A 20,373-nucleotide genomic window follows, 5' to 3' on the forward strand; every position below is an offset into this window, starting at 1 on the left:
TGGAGGGTGGGTTGGGGGTAGAGGTGGAGCACTGCCTGCTGCCAGAAGTAATCAGCAGCCAGTGTCCTCCCTGTGACAGAGCCATATCCTCCTCCCCTGAGGGCATGACAGCAGTCCTCTCTAGCTGCATAGGTTCCTCAGCCTTGGACATAGAATCATAGAATATCAGGGTTGGAAGGGACCCCAGAAGGTCATCTAGTCCAACCCCCTGCTCGAAGCAGGACCAATTCCCAGTTAAATCATCCCAGCCAGGGCTTTGTCAAGCCTGACCTTAAAAACCTCTAAGGAAGGAGATCTCCATATGAATATTCTCAATGAATTCCTCATGGGCACAGATGCTCCTCAGCCTAGCCATCTCCACCTGTAGCTCTCCCACCTGCTTCCGGAGAGATTCCGCCTGTCTTTCACACTGGATGGTCCCGCCATCCTGGCTTTCTGAGAGTGGGAAATGCAGGCCACAGTCTCTGCAAATCCACACCAGAATCTGGGTAGAGGCATCCGTGGTCAGGTTCTCTGCCTGGAGACAGGTGGAGGGGACAGGAGCAGCGTTGGCACTAGCAATGCAGCCCTTCCTAACCACAGTGATTATATTATGACTCCCTCTTACAAGCTCTCTTGTTCGCTGGCTCCTCTTGGTCATTAGCCTCTGGCTTGTAAGGCCTTTTCTCCTAGCCAGCCTACTCCTTCGTTAATCACAGAGGGGGAGAGTGATCACCGGGCTGATCAAAGATGATCGAACAAGGCTCAAACAGTCCCCAAACACACAATCCCAACTGACCCGTACATTTAAAATAACCTGAAAGAGAAAAAAAAAAAAACACAAACAGCCCAAAACCAACAGTCAAACAAGCTCACTCACCCCAAGATTAGAGGTCACACCTTCTTTGTTCAGCAGGGGGATTTCCTTCTCTCCCTCTCAAACTCCCCTGTTTGCTACCATGTATAAAACATTGTTCTCATTCACCAGGCTTACAAGCCTACAGCAAGTTAATTAAAGTCAACTGAGTGAAAAAATAATTACAGGAAAGTAAAGATGGGAGAAGCCCAAACCCATCATTTAGAACCTTTTGAGGTTTGTGTTTTTGTTGAGAGGTGGTTTACTTTTCTTTTCTCTGGCTCCCTCTTTATTCGCTTATGGTGAATTTAATTGACTTTCACTGGGATAAAATAATCATATGGGGCTATTTTCCCTTCAGTATATGCACATGTAGCTTGTAGCTTTCATTAAACGTTACATATTGAGAGGACAATGTGTGATGTAACCTAGTGGGGTCCTGATCCTGAACAGGGCCTCTGGGATAGATGATATAATGTAACTATTAAATAATATTAATAAAGAAAGGTGTTTTCACAGGAATGTTGGGATGACCTCTATGACTTTCGACTCTGATTTTAGTTTGAATAAAAACTTTTAAACAAATCAGGAAAAAATGGAGCATGATCTAGATTTATCTTTTTTTTTAAACAAGAAAAAATTGTTTTGGAAATTAGCATTTGCTTTCTCATTCTGCTCAAAATGGGATTTGTAAAACTCAAATTTAGGCACACCATTGTGCTGTAAATCCTAATAGAGATAACTGTTCTCTTAAACTGCCCCCAACAGGCTCAGGAAAGGATAAAACATTACTGGTTATAGCATGTTCCCTAAATAATACAATGGGAATCTAAAATTAAACAACATTCCTAAGAAAGAGATCTATTCTAAGAAATATAACAATGCTGAAGACCATTCTACAAATAACACCACTAGTGTATTTGTCCTCTGTCCCTGGAGTTTAGTCATGCAACATCATTCTTTTTGATCTTCTCCCCTTCCCTCTCTCTCTCTACCTCCCTCCTTCCCCCTCCCATTGTTTTAGTTTTAGTGTAAACATTTTCATTTAGTCTTTCTGGTTGAAATTTTAGGTATATTGTCAAGCTACAATCCGTCTCACCCAGCTATCACCACTATTTAACTATATTTAGACAGGATCATGATATCTGAACCTGCAGATGCTTAAGTGCTGAAATAACAAGACACTTAATCTTGTGCTTATTATTAAGCACAAGTAGTGCCATTGATTTCAGTCTTTTACCTGTGTGCTTTGCTGAATTGGAGCGTTAGTACCAGCTGTCGTGTATTCTGTGACTAGCCCCATTCCAATTTCACTGGGATTACATACAGTAAAAAGTGCATGCCTGGTCGTATTTGCAGAGCTGAGCCCATAGACTCTCTCATAGATCTTAGAGAAGGAATGAGCTCGTAGTTCATATAGTCCACCCTCCTGCCAATGCCAGCCAGGCCCAAGCTAGGTGTTTTGTCCAAGCCAGTTAAAGATGACCCAAGCACCTGCATTACTTCCCTTAGGATACATAGCTTCCTTAGGTCAATATGCCCACCTAGATTTATAAATGGGATGCATATTTGGCCTACAGTACCGGCTGTTTTAGAAAAATCATTTTCCTACTGAATGATGCAGAAACCTGTGAACTGTTTCTGTCATTCTCTCCATGTTTGTGCTATGCAAGATGCAGCTCATACGATCATTTTCCCCCACATTGTCGTCCTTTATGTTTTCATCTTGTTTAACAAGTGAAAAATAAAAAGTGACACATGCTTCAGTTGGAGCAAACAGCCTGTTAAAAGGGGGTTTCTGTGCAAATACATTCCACTATGTGATCATTTCCCCCAAATTATACTTTTTTTTAATATTCCACATTTTCCTCTAAACAAGTGGAAAACACAGAGTGATACATCCCTTATTAAAAACAAACTAATGGGGCAGAAATTGACCAGATACGTGCAATTACATTCACTGGGGTGATATGTAGATCAACTATTAGATCTGAAAAAAAAAATCAACCTGTCTTTACAAAAGGGTATGGAAATATAAATGGTGTATGTAGGTGTGTTATTTTTTTACCTCTTGTAGATGGTATTATAATGGAATGGCAGCTGAGAAGATGAGACTATGAGTGAAGAGTGTGTCTTGGAGATTGCATGCAGTTCATTTTCCTGGGTCAAAAGTGGATTGGTTTGAGAACAATAATTATGAGGCTGAGGTGTATGTTCTCCTTCATCTTGCTGTTTGGAGCAGCGGGGCTTGTCGTCTTCATTCATCTGCAGGATCCAGAAGACATAGTTCATCAGCAGACACCAGGTTAGCATTCCAATTTTTATCCAGTAATTTTGTCCTGTATCTTTGACACTCTTTACATATGTTACAAAAGTGATGCGAGCATAAATGTTCTTTAGGACTAATATTTCATTTTTATAAGGCCAACCGTGGGACTAAATATTTGCTCAAAATAAATCATGCTTAAAAATCAGACTCAATAAAGAATGCCAGGTTATGTGAGAATCTTTGCTTTGTCAAGGATGTCAGCTTGAGTTGAGGCAAATTCTGCTCTCAGTTAGACTGGGGTAAATCCAGAATAACTCCACTCACTTCACCCATACAGATACATGCTTCCCAACCTGCCATTGCCCAGTGGGGTATATTGTGAGAGACAGACCCAAAATGAGGGACACAAGAAAATTAGTCACTCAAGAAACTTAAAATGTTGTGCGATTCAGTACTTTAGTGTGAATAACTCATGATTAGTTATTTCTGATGTAATAATTTTCAACAATGAAACTTTGAGGAGTCCATATCTGTGTGGAAAGTAGGTAACTTTGGGACTAAAATGAGTGATGTCCTTCACAATGAGGGACAGTTGACAGGTATGCACAGATATAAGCATGGGATTCATGTTGACTAAGGACTTGTCTACATTGCCCCATAGGGCAGACTATGGGTGTGTGAGCTGCAGCATTCACTAAAGTGTTTCTCTGTAACTGCCCCATTGTAAACCCTGTTAGTGTGAACTAAAAAGGCCACCAGTCGGAACTACAGTATGTTAACGTGAAGTAGGTAAGTTTTAGTTAGCACTAGCAGGGTCTACATGGGGAAGTTAGAGAGCAATACTTTCCTATGTGCTGCAGCTCGCACCCCTGTAACCTGCACTGAAGAGCCATTTAGACAAGCCCTCAGTTACATATGATACCTCAGCGGTGAGCATACAGTAATGAGCGCAGTATAAAATCCTAGAGTGCAGAGGGATGCCAATGGAGTTACTCTAGATTTACTCTGGTTTAACAGAGGGCAGAGTTTGGTCCATTGTGTTCTTTTATACTGGATATTGTCATTTGATTAAATATTATTTCTGTTCGCTTGTCACAATTAATGTGCAGTTTGTAATATTTTGTGCATTTTAAAGGCAAAATACTGCTATTGTGTTAAAGGAGCTGCACTCTGACACAAAGAGCCCTGGAATTGTCATTACATTAAATGCTACCCTCTGTATCCAGATTTATTAAGTGCTTGTCTCTGTATCATCAAACATACTTAAACATTAATATATTTGTTATTTAGACCAATTGCACTCTAATTTTGAAAGCAGCCACTCAGCCAAAACTGTGGAAATAATGAATCAAAACTGTGAAATTGATTGAAAGTGGAGGATTTGCCAGTCACTTCACTTGTTTTTTTTTAAAATATAATTTTGTATATTTAAATGCAAAACAACTTATATATTGAACTGACATAATGGGCTAAATTCTGCTCTAAGATGTGTGTCTATAAATCCATTTGAAGTCAATGGAAACTGCATGTACACATTTGAAAGAGAACAGGGCAATAAGAAGAAACATTTGAAACAGATTATGACATCATGTGCTCCCTGTAATAGCCCAGCTCATTGGATTAGTTGGGAGTACACAGAATGTAGGAACTGGCCCACAGTTTTTGCAGACACCTGCAATACCTAGACACAAAGTAGTTAATCAAGGGCTCGTATTCTTCACCAAATAATATGTCTTGTTTTTTACACTGAAAGTAGATGACCCACTGTTGTTAGTAATATAGGAGGGAACCAGATATGCTATAGTTATTTCCTATTATTATATGAATTCAAAAAGAAGTCTGTGTAACAAACTCTAATTCTGGGTCATGTCATCTCTGCAAATGGAGGATGAGCCACAACCTCAGCAGATATAGCAGAGGGACAGCATCTCCACATGGCAATGTTTCTCCTTTTCCCTGTGGAAGGACCTCCGTGGGATTAAGCTCTAGAGATGTGGACGGGATGGCTCAATAGCGAGGGTTTGTGGCCAGGGAACTGACCCATCACAGCAGCATACTCTCAAACCCAAGGGGAATGTTCATCAGACAGTTCTTTAAGACTTAGATCATGTCTGCAAAATAGGGTTGTTAAGTAGCATGGCTCTGGCTTCATTCTGTACTAGGACAATAACAAAATCCCCTGTGAAAAGTATTCACATTTGTAATGAACTTTTCCTTAAATAAACACAGCTCATGTTAAGCCTGAAAAATTTAGAAAGAATATTAAGGTGCATGAAAATTAATTCCACAATAACTGGATAACTCTGCCATTGTTTACTACCTGTTGGACATTAGAATTACATAATTTAAAAAAAATGGTTGGTTCGCGTTCTACTTATGAAAGTCAAGAACTTTACAGCACTGGCTTCAACTAGCCCTTGGTAAGCTTTCCCATGCTTCTCTACCATTGCCTCTTAGTCCTGACCTATTGGACCATTGCTCTTCCAATCATGAGCCTCTCAAGCACTGACTGTTGATTGTGACCAACTATGAAATTATTTTTGAGGTAGACATAAAGAACAGGATGAGGCCCAACCCATTTACACTTGACATACCAATCAAGGTTTGAACACAAGCATCCTCAGAGATGAAACTATCTCAATAACTTACTAGATTTTCATGGACAGAGTCCTGTGTATGGTTGTAAAATGACTATTCTAAGAGGGACTATCTGTTACTGCCAAAGATGTCTAATATCTTGCTTGATTCACACAACAAACTCCCATTTACATTAATGGAAGTTAGACGGAGAGAAAAGGTACTTATAAAATAGTTACATGGTCTGATTTTCAGAAGTGCAGGGCACCTTCAGCTGCCACTGAACTCAGGAGCTTCACATGTTCAGCTCCACCGAAAATCAGGCCAATTGTCCCTAAAGCACAATAGGCACTTGGTAGAACATAGAAAAGACACTGTTCATTTAATTAAAGAGAAGAATAGCCATGTTTCCTTATTGTACACTGTGTTCTATGGAAATCTGTAAGTCTGTAAGAGAGAAACACCAGGTGTGCTTAAAACGATGTTTTCCCTCCCTCACTCAGAATAGCTCCTAAAAATATTAGTTTCTTTTAGAGACAGGATATTGCTGTAATTTGCTTACATAATTGGTCCCTCTATAGAACTGAATAAATGCATGTGTCATTATACTATTTAGGCCAACAGATTCTATACGACAAAGTTTATTTATTGGTCTTTGCTTTTGTATTTCTCATGTAGTTACTATGTAGCTGAATACATTTACAATCTCATCTGCAGTGCTTTGTGAAATTCAATAAAGAACATTTTTCACCCAAAAAAAGAAGCACAGTAGAATTTTGCATTGACCAAGCAGACATTTCTCACTGCTAATATGTTCAGTCGTCTTTAATTTGGAATAGTGTAACTTCTGAAACAAGATTAATAAAAATACTTTGGTACTTTAGTTTTATCTGTCTCTTCCAGAAATTGTTCTTTATTGTTTTAGTCCAAGCAAGCATGATGGCAAAACCTTGATGTACTATTTAAACCAGTATAAAACTACAGTCATAAAACTTTAAGTAATGCTTACATTACTTTCACTGAGCAAAGTACGCCTGACAGTAGCTGTTTGTGTTGATTTGTTACTATTCATTTATTCTTTTCCTGTGCTTCACATTGCTACCTAATTGTGATGCTGTACTGAGAAAGCAATATCAAAGTAATTTTCCACAACATTAGTTACAATTTTCTTCTGATCTTTCGAGTGAAACAATCCCATCCTGTTGGCTTCTGTGAACATATAAACCTTGATTACATTTATCTATTGGAAACCAATGCTTACAAAGTATATGTGCCCTGGATAGGGGGTGTATAGCCTTTTTTGCTGATTGACAAATATTCTGTCTGTATAGTTATATTTATATAATGCACTTCACTCTGAACAGACATGGCTGTGACAGACAGCCATTCATTGTGGACGAAACAGATTTCCCAAGCCAATACACTGAATTCAATACATATTTCTCTGGTCATTACAGAGGCAGTAACTTCACTTACGATAGACACTTAATGGGCTTTTATGGAGAGTGTTATTATGCTGAATGTCAGGTGCAGGGGGCCTTCTGTTGAGAATTGGTGTGAAAATGAGATGTCATGGAGGAAGTAGAGAAATGTAATGCCCTATCATGGAGTCTCTGCAAACCTTCTATACTTCTAGAGAACTTCTGCTAATAGGTGCTATATATATGTGCAATTACATTATTAATTATTATTATTATTATTTTTAGGTGTGTCAAGTGATTAAAAAATTAATCGTGATTAATCACACAATTAATCACACTGTGAAACAATAATAGAATATCATTTATTTAAATATTTTGGATGTTTTCTACATTTTCAAATATTGATTTCAATTACAACATAGAATACAAAGTGTACAGTGCTCACTTTATATTTATTTTTTATTACAAGTATTTGCACAGTAAAAAACAAAAGAAATAGTATTTTTCAATTCCCCTAATACAAGTACTGTAGTGTAATCTCTTTATCATGAAAGTTGAACTGACAAATGTAGAATTATGTAAAAAAAACTGCATTCAAAAATAAAACAATGTAAAATTTTAGACCCTGCAAGTCCACTCAGTCCCACTTCTTGTTCAGCCAATTGCTCAGACAAACAAGTTTGTTTATATTTCCATGAGATAATGCTGCCCGCTGCTTGTTTACAATGTCTCCTGAAAGTGAGAACAGGCGTTTGCATGGCACTGTTGTAACTGACGTCGCAAGATATTTATGTACCAGATGCGCTAAAGATTCATATGTCCCATCCTGCTTCAACCACTATTCCAGGGGACATGCGTCCATGCTGATGACAGGTTCTGATTGATAACAATCCAAAGCAGTGCGGACCAATGCACGTTCATTTTCATTATCTGAGTCAAATGCCACCAGTCTAAGGTTGATTTTCTTTTTTTGTGGTTTGTGTTCTGTAGTGTTGCTCTTTTAAGACTTGTGAAAGCATGCTCCACACCTTGTCCCTCTCAGATTTTGGAAGGCATTTCAGATTCCTAAACTTTGGGTCGAGTGCTGTAGCTATCTTTAGAAATCTCACATTGGTACCTTCTTTGCGTTTTGTCAAATCTGCAGTGAAAAGTGTTTTTAAAATGAACAACATGTGCGGGGTCATCATCTGAGACTGCTATAACATGAAATATATGGCAGAATGCAGGTAAAACAGAGCAGGGGACATACAATTCTCCCCCAAGGAGTTCAGTCACAAATTTAATTAACACATTACTTTTTTAATGAGAGTTACCTACATAGAAGCATGTCCTCTGGAATAGTGGCCAAAGCATGAAGGGGCATACAAACCTTTAGATATCTGGCACGTAAATACCTTGCAATGTCAGCGACAAAAGTGCCATGCAAATGCCTGTTCTCACTTTCAGGAAACATTGTAAACAAGAAGAGGGCAGCATTATCTCCTGTAAATGTAAACAAACTTGTTTCTTTTCATTTGTAAATTGCACTTTCATGACAGAGATTACACTGAAGTACTTATATGAGATGAATTGAAAAATACTATTTCTTTTGTTTATCATATTTAAAGTGCAAATATTTGTAATAAGAATATACACTTTGATTTCAGTTACAACACAGAATACAATATATATGAAAATGTAGAAAAACATCCAAAGTATTTAATAAATTTCAATTGGTATTCTATTGTTTAACAGTGCGATTAAAACTGTGATTAATTGTGAGTTAATTGCAATTAATCAACACCCCTAGTTATCATTATTATTAAACTGTTAAAGGGTTATTAAAGTTAAGTATTATTAAAGGGTACCTTTAGGACTCTTGCTAGCAGAAAGGAAACTCTGGGGTAAACCAAGATACATTTTCCTAGTGGTGCACAAGCAAGTTATATGTTAAATTCCCCTGACTGCTATCAAGACTTACAAATATAAATCCCCTGCCCATGATGGAGGATTAAACACTGAAAGATTTTACATTTGTGTGAAATATTCAGTAATTGCCACTGCTCTCATTGTCTTGGAGCCTTACAATGAGCCAGCAAGATGGCCTATCCATCATTACTGTACTCAGCAGTAAACCTCTTCAGAAAATGACATACTCCCCGAAGACTGGGATTTATAAAGAAGAAGCTGATATAATGCCACCTTAGCACTGTTGTTAGTGCCTGCACACAATGTTTATTTCAGACCCTTAAAACTAGTCAGAACTCAAATCTGGGACAGCTGTGATAGTGCAGTAGTGAAAGCGTAACTAGGAAAAAGAAAGTCGTTGTGTCACGTGAGGGTCAATTCAGTTGATCTAAATGGTATTGAGATGAGTTTAGGACTGGGCTAAAAATTTGTGAACTCTGGAACAGCCAGTCAGTGGCCTGGAGACAGAGCTATGGTAATCAATACTAGGACCACTGCTGTAAAGTTGAACTAGCTACCGCCTCTATGACTTTATGGAAAGCTTTTTCTTCTGGGGACTGAAGTCAGAAGACAAACACCTTTAGAAACAGATCGAGTGTGGAAAATTCATCCCAAAAGTTACCAAGATGTGCAAACAGGGGGTTAGAATGAAAACGGCTGCGCACTATTAACTGATGCATCTGAGGAAGTGAGCTGTAGCTCACGAAAGCTTATGCTCTAATAAATTGGTTAGTCTCTAAGGTGCCACAAGTACTCCTTTTCTATTAACTATAGTTAGTTAATATAGCTACCAGGCATAAACTAACAAAAACAAACCCAAGAATCATACAACTTGGCAGAATCATTGAGTCTGTGCAGTAACTCTACTGTCATTACTTCATCCAGTCAAATCTTACAACACAATACTGCCTTATTTTCATTTTCTGCTTCACCGGTGGAGACGGGGGAAAGAGAGGGGGGAAAGAGGAGAGGGTAATTGTTATAATAAAAATCAGTGCACAGGGGAGCCATAGTGCAGCAGTCTGACTGTATATCACAGCAGCCTTAGAGCAAAGACCAATATTGCAGCTGCATTGTAATTCTCTCTCTCTTAATCACTTATTCAGAACACACACACCCACCCCTACACCTTGTTACTTACATATTACAGTCCTGTATACATCACTCCATGATAACTGTGCATTTCCATAATATTATCCTACTGTATATATATTGCACTACTTTTTAGTCGTACTAGAAACTTTTTTTATCTGTGACAATGCAATTGAAAATAAATTGGCATCTATAAATATAATTTCAAAACTAATGTGGCTGCAGTTTACAACTTTTCTCTGGTATAAATTTAACCTGCCTCTATACTAACAGCATCCATCCAAACCATATGCAAAATAATCTGGTAACTGTATATCAGATGAATGGACTCCAGGCTACATTTTTCAACCAGAAGAGGCAGTACTAGTAAATATATGGAATTAGTTCAAGGAATGGATGCACCTTCTACAACCACATTTGCCATTCTTCTTTTCTCTGCCTTAGTCTTCTTTGACTGAGCTTTTCCCATAGTAAGTAGATTCTTCCTTTCTGCCTTTACATCTTGTTCCAATCAGTTTGCTATTATTCTGATTAAAAGAGAAAGACCTTCACACATTAGCATTAAGGTGAAGCACTAGTTCTGGCAATGCTGTGGTCTACACACCATTGTGGATATGATTCATCTTCTTTCCTTGATGGTAGCAACGATTCTGGTTTTGATTGACTATGACCCAATTTAGATCTTGAAGCAAAGTTGTGCCAGTTCCCACCCAGCTATCTACAATAGGGTCATAAAGTTGTCTAAATAGATACAAAGTAAACATACTTTTTGACAGCTGAGTTTTTAAATAGGAGCTATGCAGGCAAGAACCCAGAGCAGGCATTCCCAATTGTTTTCACTGTGTGGAACACAATAGAGACATTGTCTCATAGACCACCTGCCTTCACCTTCATGGTTACTTGGTCACCTACTCTCAGTCCTGATTCCATAACAACCCTGTGACAACTACAGCAGTTATTGATAATCTGATCTCAGGAAAGTGTTTAATATCTTTGTAATTTTCTATCAAATGCGGCTTTGCTCTTGGAGAGCCAGTATGCTGGAACTGACTGAAGCTCTCAACTTGCAGCTTCCACAGGTTCCCCCCATCCACCGTTTGCTGTGCGTACTTACTCCTAGAAACTGACTTGTTAAAGAAGGTTTGTTTTTTTTATAAGCCTTCAGAAGTTGACACCTCTTTGTTATGTCGGGCAAAATCAAAACAACCTGCCATAGTGGAGCTGCATTCAGTGCTTGGAAACGTGTCATAGCCAAAGCAACAATGCTGTGATCTGTCAGAAAAATGTAAGAATGATGGCTTTATGAAAGCATGTTTCTAAACAATCATCCTGCATCCTCTAAAGACCCTTTCCAAAGATTTAAAGAGAAGTTACAGAAATTTACAAAAGCTGATCAACAGTCTTTAATTTTCACTCCATTATATTTTTATTTTTTTAAAAAAGAGTTCATATAATTTTGCATAGACAATATGATAGTGAAAGGAAATTTCCTCCCATTTGTTAGCAGTTAATGAATTCAGCTGTGTTTCAAATGTGGACATAATTTTAAACAATTGTAACTAAATTAAAAAATATTTTCAAGTGTATTTCTGATTGTGCTATTTTAAAATTGTTTTATATTGTTTCCATTTCTCAGTGTTCTTAACTTTTTCCTAAAAGCTTAAACAAAACCTTATACCTCCATCAGAATCACCCTTTCTCATTTGTTAAACATTCATTTTCCCTTCATTTTTCTAGTGGAGCTTGAAATTAAAGTGGCTCTTTTTTTCTATTACTATTTTGTTTGTACATCTGGATCGTCAGTCTCGATTAACTATTGCTTTAGCACCAGTGAGGGGAGCAGAAGAGGCCAAATAATTGATTTTGTGTAGGTCCTACATCAACAGTAGTTATGGGGCTGATTGTCATTTTGTCTAACTAAATAGTAGATTTTCATTTGAAAGTGAATAATGATTTATTACGCCCTAGGGGCTGGATCTAAACCCCAACTTCAGTAGGTAAGTCTCTAACTGATTTATGCAATACATTGAATTGTCTCCACACACATTTTCTAGAGACTCGATTCTGCAAGGTGCTGAACACTCTAGCCTCACACCAGCAGAGTGCTTGAGCCTGGTTTTAACTTTAAGCACATGAGTAGCCCCACTGAATTATTATTACAGTAGTGCTGAAGGGCCAGCCAAGAATGGGGCCCCATTGTGCTAGGCACTGTATAAACTCAGAGCAGTAGATGGTCCCTGCCCTAAAATACTTACAATCTAAATAGACAGGACAGATGCAAGATGGGAGAAGGGGTAGAACACCCAAGCAGAATGAACTATGCGATGGCAGCAACTGGCATGTTAGTTCCATATCTTTTAAGGGGGGCAGCTTGTTCCATAGTTGGGGATAAGCTTAATTGATTAATTGGGACTACTCCTGTGCTTAAAGTCTTTTGCAGGATCAGAGTCCGAATACTTAGCACCTTGCAGGATGGAACCCTATCTTTGTCCCATTCTGTAATGAATCACTGCAGGAGGTGCTGGTGGTGATTCAGCGGAGACTTGCCACAGTGTGGCCATTATACCGTTTCGTGCCAGTTCTGTTCAGAAACTCACTAAATTTTCTTCCCCCTTCTTCAAAGCAGATAAAATCCATCTATTAAAATCTTCACAAAGTCAGCCCTGTTGGGCTTCTGTGTCTGTTTCCCAAGGGCTTGCAACTGAAAACGACACATTTAATTTTAAAGTCTTGTCAGACAATGGCTTTGTGGTGCTTTTGCTCTTGGCAGCACATTTGTTGAGTAACCCAAGTTCAGACTGTGGGTCCTTCAAAATGATGAAGGTTAAGCATGCTGGGCAGCTGATGTACACAGTCAGGGGAAACAGTGAAGTCAGGTGTCTGCTCCAGGAGCTAAGACTCTAAGGAATCCAAGGGACACCAAAGTTACTTTTAGGAGCAATGAATGAACTAAATGGCAAAGTGAAGAGGCTAGGGGTGAAATATCCCATCCTCATGTTGAGATGGCTTGCTCCTTTTCTTAAGTGGTTCTATTTTCTAATCAGGTTACTTTTATCTTTTCATTGGTGCATTTCATGACAATGTCTGGTCATTTCCCATAGTCACAGGACATCATTTACTGCTTGGGACAATCTAGGATTTATTATTTTAATTTAGTAATGTAATAACTCCTTATGAGACTGGAAACCTAAAGCTGAAAATTTGAGGAAAGGAAAAAGCTTTAACTGACCAAACTGTCATGATTCAGCTTTCAGAGGAACAGCCGTGTTAGTCTGTATTCGCAAAAAGAAAAGGAGTACTTGTGGCACCTTAGAGACTAACCAATTTATTTGAGCATGAGCTTTCGTGAGCTACAGCTCACTTCATCAGATGTTTACCGTGGAAACTGCAGCAGACTTTATATACACACAGAAATCATGAAACAATACCTCCTCCCACCCCACTGTCCTGCTGGTAATAGCTTATCTAAAGTGATCAACAGGTGGGCCATTTCCAGCACAAATCCAGGTTTTCTCACCCTCCACCCCCCCACACAAATTCACTCTCCTGCTGGTGCTAGCCCATCCAAAGTGACAACTCTTTACATAATCAAGTCGGGCTATTTCCTGCATAGATCAAGGTTTTCTCACATCCCCCCCACCCCCATACACACACAAACTCACTCTCCTGCTGGTAATAGCTCATCTAAACTGACCATTCTCCAGGTTTAAATCCAAGTTAAACCAGAACATCTGGGGGGGGGGGGGGGTAGGAAAAAACAAGAGGACACAGGCTACCTTGCATAATGACTTAGCCACTCCCAGTCTCTATTTAAGCCTAAATTAATAGTATCCAATTTGCAAATGAATTCCAATTCAGCAGTTTCTCGCTGGAGTCTGGATTTGAAGTTTTTTTGTTTTAAGATAGCGACCTTCATGTCTGTGATTGCGTGACCAGAGAGATTGAAGTGTTCTCCGACTGGTTTATGAATGTTATAATTCTTGACATCTGATTTGTGTCCATTTATTCTTTTACGTAGAGACTGTCCAGTTTGACCAATGTACATGGCAGAGGGGCATTGCTGGCACATGATGGCATAGATCACATTGGTGGATGTGCAGGTGAACGAGCCTCTGATAGTGTGGCTGATGTTATTAGGCCCTGTGATGGTGTCCCCTGAATAGATATGTGGGCACAATTGGCAACGGGCTTTGTTGCAAGGATAAGTTCCTGGGTTAGTGGTTCTGTTGTGTGGTATGTGGTTGTTGGTGAGTATTTGCTTCAGGTTGCGGGGCTGTCTGTAGGCAAGGACTGGCCTGTCTCCCAAGACTTGTGAGAGTGTTGGGTCATCCTTTAGGATAGGTTGTAGATCCTTAATAATGCGTTGGAGGGGTTTTAGTTGGGGGCTGAAGGTGACGGCTAGTGGCGTTCTGTTATTTTCTTTGTTAGGCCTGTCCTGTAGTAGGTAACTTCTGGGAACTCTTCTGGCTCTATCAATCTGTTTCTTTACTTCTGCAGGTGGGTATTGTAGTTGTAAGAAAGCTTGACAGAGATCTTGTAGGTGTTTGTCTCTGTCTGAGGGGTTGGAGCAAATGCGGTTGTATCGCAGAGCTTGGCTGTAGACGATGGATCGTGTGGTGTGGTCAGGGTGAAAGCTGGAGGCATGCAGGTAGGAATAGCGGTCAGTAGGTTTACGGTATAGGGTGGTGTTTATGTGGCCATTGTTTATTAGCACTGTAGTGTCCAGGAAGTGGATCTCTTGTGTGGACTGGACCAGGCTGAGGTTGGTGGTGGGATGGAAATTGTTGAAATCATGGTGGAATTCCTCAAGGGCTTCTTTTCCATGGGTCCAGATGATGAAGATGTCATCAATATAGCGCAAGTAGAGTAGGGGCTTTAGGGGACGAGAGCTGAGGAAGCGTTGTTCTAAATCAGCCATAAAAATGTTGGCATACTGTGGGGCCATGCGGGTACCCATAGCAGTGCCGCTGATCTGAAGGTATACATTGTCCCCAAATGTGAAATAGTTATGGGTAAGGACAAAGTCACAAAGTTCAGCCACCAGGTTAGCCGTGACATTATCGGGGATAGTGTTCTTGACGGCTTGTAGTCCATCTTTGTGTGGAATGTTGGTGTAGAGGGCTTCTACATCCATAGTAGCCAGGATGGTGTTATCAGGAAGATCACCGATGGATTGAAGTTTCCTCAGGAAGTCAGTGGTGTCTCGAAGGTAGCTGGGAGTGCTGGTAGCGTAGGGCCTGAGGAGGGAGTCTACATAGCCAGACAATCCTGCTGTCAGGGTGCCAATGCCTGAGATGATGGGGCGCCCAGGATTTCCAGGTTTATGGATCTTGGGTAGTAGATAGAATATCCCAGGTCGGGGTTCCAGGGGTGTGTCTGTGCGGATTTGATCTTGTGCTTTTTCAGGAAGTTTCTTGAGCAAATGCTGTAGTTGCTTTTGGTAACTCTCAGTGGGATCATAGGGTAACCCATGTGAATTCCCTTGGTGACAATTAGGCAGTTATCCCAAGAATTTAGTCTGTTTAAGGTTCTGTGGACGGAAGGTCTGATTCCAAATTCCTGGTACACCCGAAGTTCCCATTAATTACAAAGAGCGTTTAGAAACCTAATGAAGATGTAATGAAGAGGGACTATTTAGAAAAGCTGGACGTGCACAAGTCCATGGGGCCGGACAAGTTGCATCCGAGAGTGCTGAAGGAATTGGCGGCTGTGATTGCAGAGCCATTGGCCATTATCTTTGAAAACTCATGGCGAACCGGGGAAGTCCCGGATGACTGGAAAAAGGCTAATGTAATGCCAATCTTTAAAAAAGGGAAGAAGGAGGATCCTGGGAACTACAGGCCAGTCAGCCTCACCTCAGTCCCTGGAAAAATCATGGAGCAGGTCCTCAAAGAATCAATCCTGAAGCACTTGCATGAGAGGAAAGTGATCAGGAACAGCCAGCATGGATTCACCAAGGGAAGGTCATGCCTGACTAATCTAATCGCCTTTTATGATGAGATTACTGGTTCTGTGGATGAAGGGAAAGCAGTGGATGTATTGTTTCTTGACTTTAGCAAAGCTTTTGACACGGTCTCCCACAGTATTCTTGTCAGCAAGTTAAGGAAGTATGGGCTGGATGAATGCACTATAAGGTGGGTAGAAAGCTGGCTAGATTGTCAGGCTCAACGGGTAGTGATCAATGGCTCCATGTCTAGTTGGCAGCCGGTATCAAGTGGAGTACCCCAAGGGTCGGTCCTGGGGCCGGTTTTATTCAATATCTTCATAAATGATCTGGAGGATGGTGTGGATTGCACTCTCAGCAAATTTGCGGATGATACTAAACTGGGAGGAGTGGTAGATACGCTGGAGGGGAGGGATAGGATACAGAAGGACCTAGACAAATTGGAGGATTGGGCCAAAAGAAATCTGATGAGGTTCAATAAAGATAAGTGCAGGGTCCTGCACTTAGGACGGAAGAACCCAATGCACAGCTACAGACTAGGGACCGAATGGCTAGGCAGCAGTTCTGCGGAAAAGGACCTAGGGGTGACAGTGGACGAGAAGCTGGATATGAGTCAGCAGTGTGCCCTTGTTGCCAAGAAGGCCAATGGCATTTTGGGATGTATAAGTAGGGGCATAGCGAGCAGATCGAGGGACGTGATCGTTCCCCTCTATTCGACATTGGTGAGGCCTCATCTGGAGTACTGTGTCCAGTTTTGGGCCCCACACTTCAAGAAGGATGTGGATAAATTGGAGAGAGTCCAGCGAAGGGCAACAAAAATGATTAGGGGACTGGAACGCATGAGTTATGAGGAGAGGCTGAGGGAGCTGGGATTGTTTAGCCTGCAGAAGAGAAGAATGAGGGGGGATTTGATAGCTGCTTTCAACTACCTGAAAGGGGGTTCCAAAGAGGATGGCTCTAGACTGTTCTCAGTGGTAGCAGATGACAGAACGAGGAGTAATGGTCTCAAGTTGCAGTGGGGGAGGTTTAGATTGGATATTAGGAAAAACTTTTTCACTAAGAGGGTGGTGAAACACTGGAATGCGTTACCTAGGGAGGTGGTAGAATCTCCTTCCTTAGAGGTTTTTAAGGTCAGGCTTGACAAAGCCCTGGCTGGGATGATTTAACTGGGAATTGGTCCTGCTTCGAGCAGGGGGTTGGACTAGATGACCTTCTGGGGTCCCTTCCAACCCTGATATTCTATGATTCTATGTGCCCTGCAAACAAGTGGGGAACAGCGTGTGAACTTGGACCTTGATTCAGCAAAACAGGAGAGAAAAGCAGATAGCCATTAACTCAGACAGGACCAAAAAGTCTACATGGCGAGAGGGAAGAGGAGAGACAATTGTTTATCATCTCTCAGCTGGTAGATAATTAGCTAGTTTACAGCAATTGGCCCAGTTGTTTGGCTTTGTATACAGTACACAATGGGCCAGATGCCACCGTGCTGGTGCAAGGATGTGTGTAATTTCTCTGTCTCCTGCCTGGACCCTTGCACTGGAGAAGGGAATTCACCTTGAGGGAAGACACCCTTCCTTGGGGTTTCACCTGTTGAGGGCTGCTTTTCTTTGTCTGCATCTCCACATGACCTCTGCTGGCTGAGGTTGCTGAGAAGATTTGCTCACCATACCTCACAGAAGCTTTGGCCACACCTCCTTCCTTGCCAGTCCCCCAGAAGAATGAGATTGTCTGTTGTTTCTTGCCAATTTCAAGCGTGTAATGAAACCAGGAGCATTGTCTTCCTGGTTCTGGGATTTGTTAAAAATCTTTTGCATATCATAGTGCCCCTAAGTCTAGCCACAGGGAGGAAAAAATTAGAGGCTGCAGTCAGAGTAACCCTCACCCCCTCGTGTTATCTTTATGTAGCAACACTTGCACATTTGCAGTTCTACGTGAAGTTATTTCATTAGCTAGACAATAACATGGAGGAAAAATAGGCTGTTTATATTATGCAGGGAAATGAATTCATCTCACCGCACAATTATAGATTATTAAAAAAGAAGTACATTAAAATATTCATGACGGTGATTTTTTTTTTTTTTTTTTTGGTCTGTGGACAAATACCATGATCTACGTGTTGTACTGAAGTTAGAGCCAGTCACAGAACAGGAATATTGCAGAGCATACTGACTTGCAATTTTATGGTAGTTCACTGCAATTGTTTAAGGCCCAGACCTTCTTGAGGCAAAACTCCCATATAGGTCAGTGGGATTCTCACTTAAGATACCCTGCAGGGCTGGAACTCCAGCCAAGAACCCATTCAAATGTTATGAATAGTCAACTTTGTCTCAAATATTAATCAAAGTATATTTATTTTAATAACCTATGAAACTAAAAGCTGTACCTTGCCTTATAGTCTCCATTTATTTAGCTCAGGATATGGTTATTACCTTGTAAACAGGAAGAACCCTCGAATTGTTACCTAATTAAAACTGGGACACAGCAAGTTCTGCATATATAAACAGCTCATTCTCATGCTATTGATGGCAATTAAGCTATGCAATTAAGCTACTCCAGAGCACACAAAGTCAGATATTATTTATTATATGCTGCACAACAGAACATTCAGGACAATCCCAGCTCCAATGGGATAACTCCATTGAGTTCCGTGGAGTTACACCAGGTATACATTTGGTCCATTATGGCTTTTTTTAATCTCTATGAAATTGCAATAAATGCAGTCAATGTGCTGTACAAAGGAATTATTAAATTTTATGCAAAACACTAGGAGAACTAAATTGTATCATGAATATCAAGGAAAAAGAGTAGCTAGTACAGCAAGAAAAACAGACAAAGATGAGCTGCGAACAGATGTAGAAATCTCAATTTAAAATGCATACTCTAGCTCAACCAGAAATTATGTACTTGACACAGGAAGTAGCAGGTGGGATTCTAGGGCCTGTGCTATGCAAAGGTTAGATTAGATCATCATAATTGTTCTTTCTGGCCTTGAAAATCTGAAACATGAAGAAAACATGAAAAACATGAAGAAATATACATAACTGGGGTAGAAGTCTGCACTAAGTAAAGTCAGTGGCATCCACCATTCATTTCTATATAAAAGGTTGATGCCTTTCATTAGATCTCACAGTATCAACTAATTTTCGACATCCTTAGGCCCCGACTGTGCAATGAGTCATGCAGGCTCTGTGGTCAATGGAACTATAGACATGCAGAGGAGTCTACCAATGCTGAATTCATTGCAGGACTGTGGCTCTAATCTGCAATATGTAACTCTTCCTATTTTACTCCTTCACATTTGTTATTATTTAGCAAGTGAGCTTTGTTTGTTTTTTATGCAGAAAAACATCCATGGAAATTACTTCTGTTAGGCACATTAAAATATGTTAAAAGTAAAAACAAACATATTTAAACCAAGAGCAAAATGTTTAATTAAATTAGAACACAAAATTTAAATTGCTGCAATTTCAAAATTAGTGTTAATAGACTGTGGGCCCAGAATCAGTATGCTAAAAGTTCCCAGGGGTGAGAAAATGGAGACAAGGGGAGCAGGAAGGAAATAATATTCACTATTATAGAACAGTGGTTAATGAATTTAAACAAGTCAACTTCAATTTTAAAATGCAATAAATGTTCTTAAACAATATAACAGTCTAATTAGGCACTATGGCATGTGCATCTTGGAGAGATGACACATTCTTCCTGTCTACACATTTGCCAACTACATTTTTCCTCTTGCTTGGTTCCACAGATCAAATTATATATTCAGTATATTCTGATTGTACTCTGTCATTTCCTCTAAAGGCACTAGCTTCATTTCTTAATTGAGACCCAGTGGAGACAAGATCACCACAACATAATTTAATGAACTATGGAAGAGTGCTGCTGTTTGCTACATGTAGTATCGAGCTGCATCACAAAGAAACAATACCTCCTAGGTGATGTTTCAGTAGATAAAATAGGTAACTAAAACATTTTCTGAAATTATACCCACCTCCCCCAACACATTCCCATTTTATTATTTGTTAAGAAATGCGAAAGTATTTATAGCAAGCTAATAAGCTGAGCACACAGCCCCCTAAATCAGAGGTGGGCAAACTACAGCCCGGGGGCTACATCCGGCCCTTCAGACATTTAAATCCAGCCCTCAAACTCCTGCCGGGTAGCTAGGTCCAGGACTTGTCCCTCTGCAGCGCTCCAGACAGGGAGCGGGGTCGGGGGCTTGTCCCGCTCTGCGTGTGCCATGGCTCCATGTGGCTCCCAGAAGCAGCAGCATGTCCCCCCTCCA

The 20,373-nt window shown here is 40.3% G+C and overlaps 1 protein-coding gene across 1 annotated transcript in view; it reads left to right on the plus strand.

Annotated features, from left to right (window-relative positions):
- CHST8 (carbohydrate sulfotransferase 8) overlaps window positions 1-20,373 on the plus strand; it is a 274,146-nt gene that overhangs the window by 56,094 nt on the left and 197,679 nt on the right. The window contains exon 2 of the mRNA XM_073307883.1: window positions 2,913-3,140. Within this exon, the coding sequence (XP_073163984.1) occupies window positions 2,981-3,140 (160 nt within the window). The 5' untranslated portion in view covers window positions 2,913-2,980. The remainder of the gene's footprint in view (window positions 1-2,912; window positions 3,141-20,373) is intronic.

Source organism: Lepidochelys kempii, chromosome 12, assembly GCF_965140285.1.
Source record: "Lepidochelys kempii isolate rLepKem1 chromosome 12, rLepKem1.hap1, whole genome shotgun sequence".
NCBI lineage: Eukaryota > Metazoa > Chordata > Testudines > Cheloniidae > Lepidochelys > Lepidochelys kempii.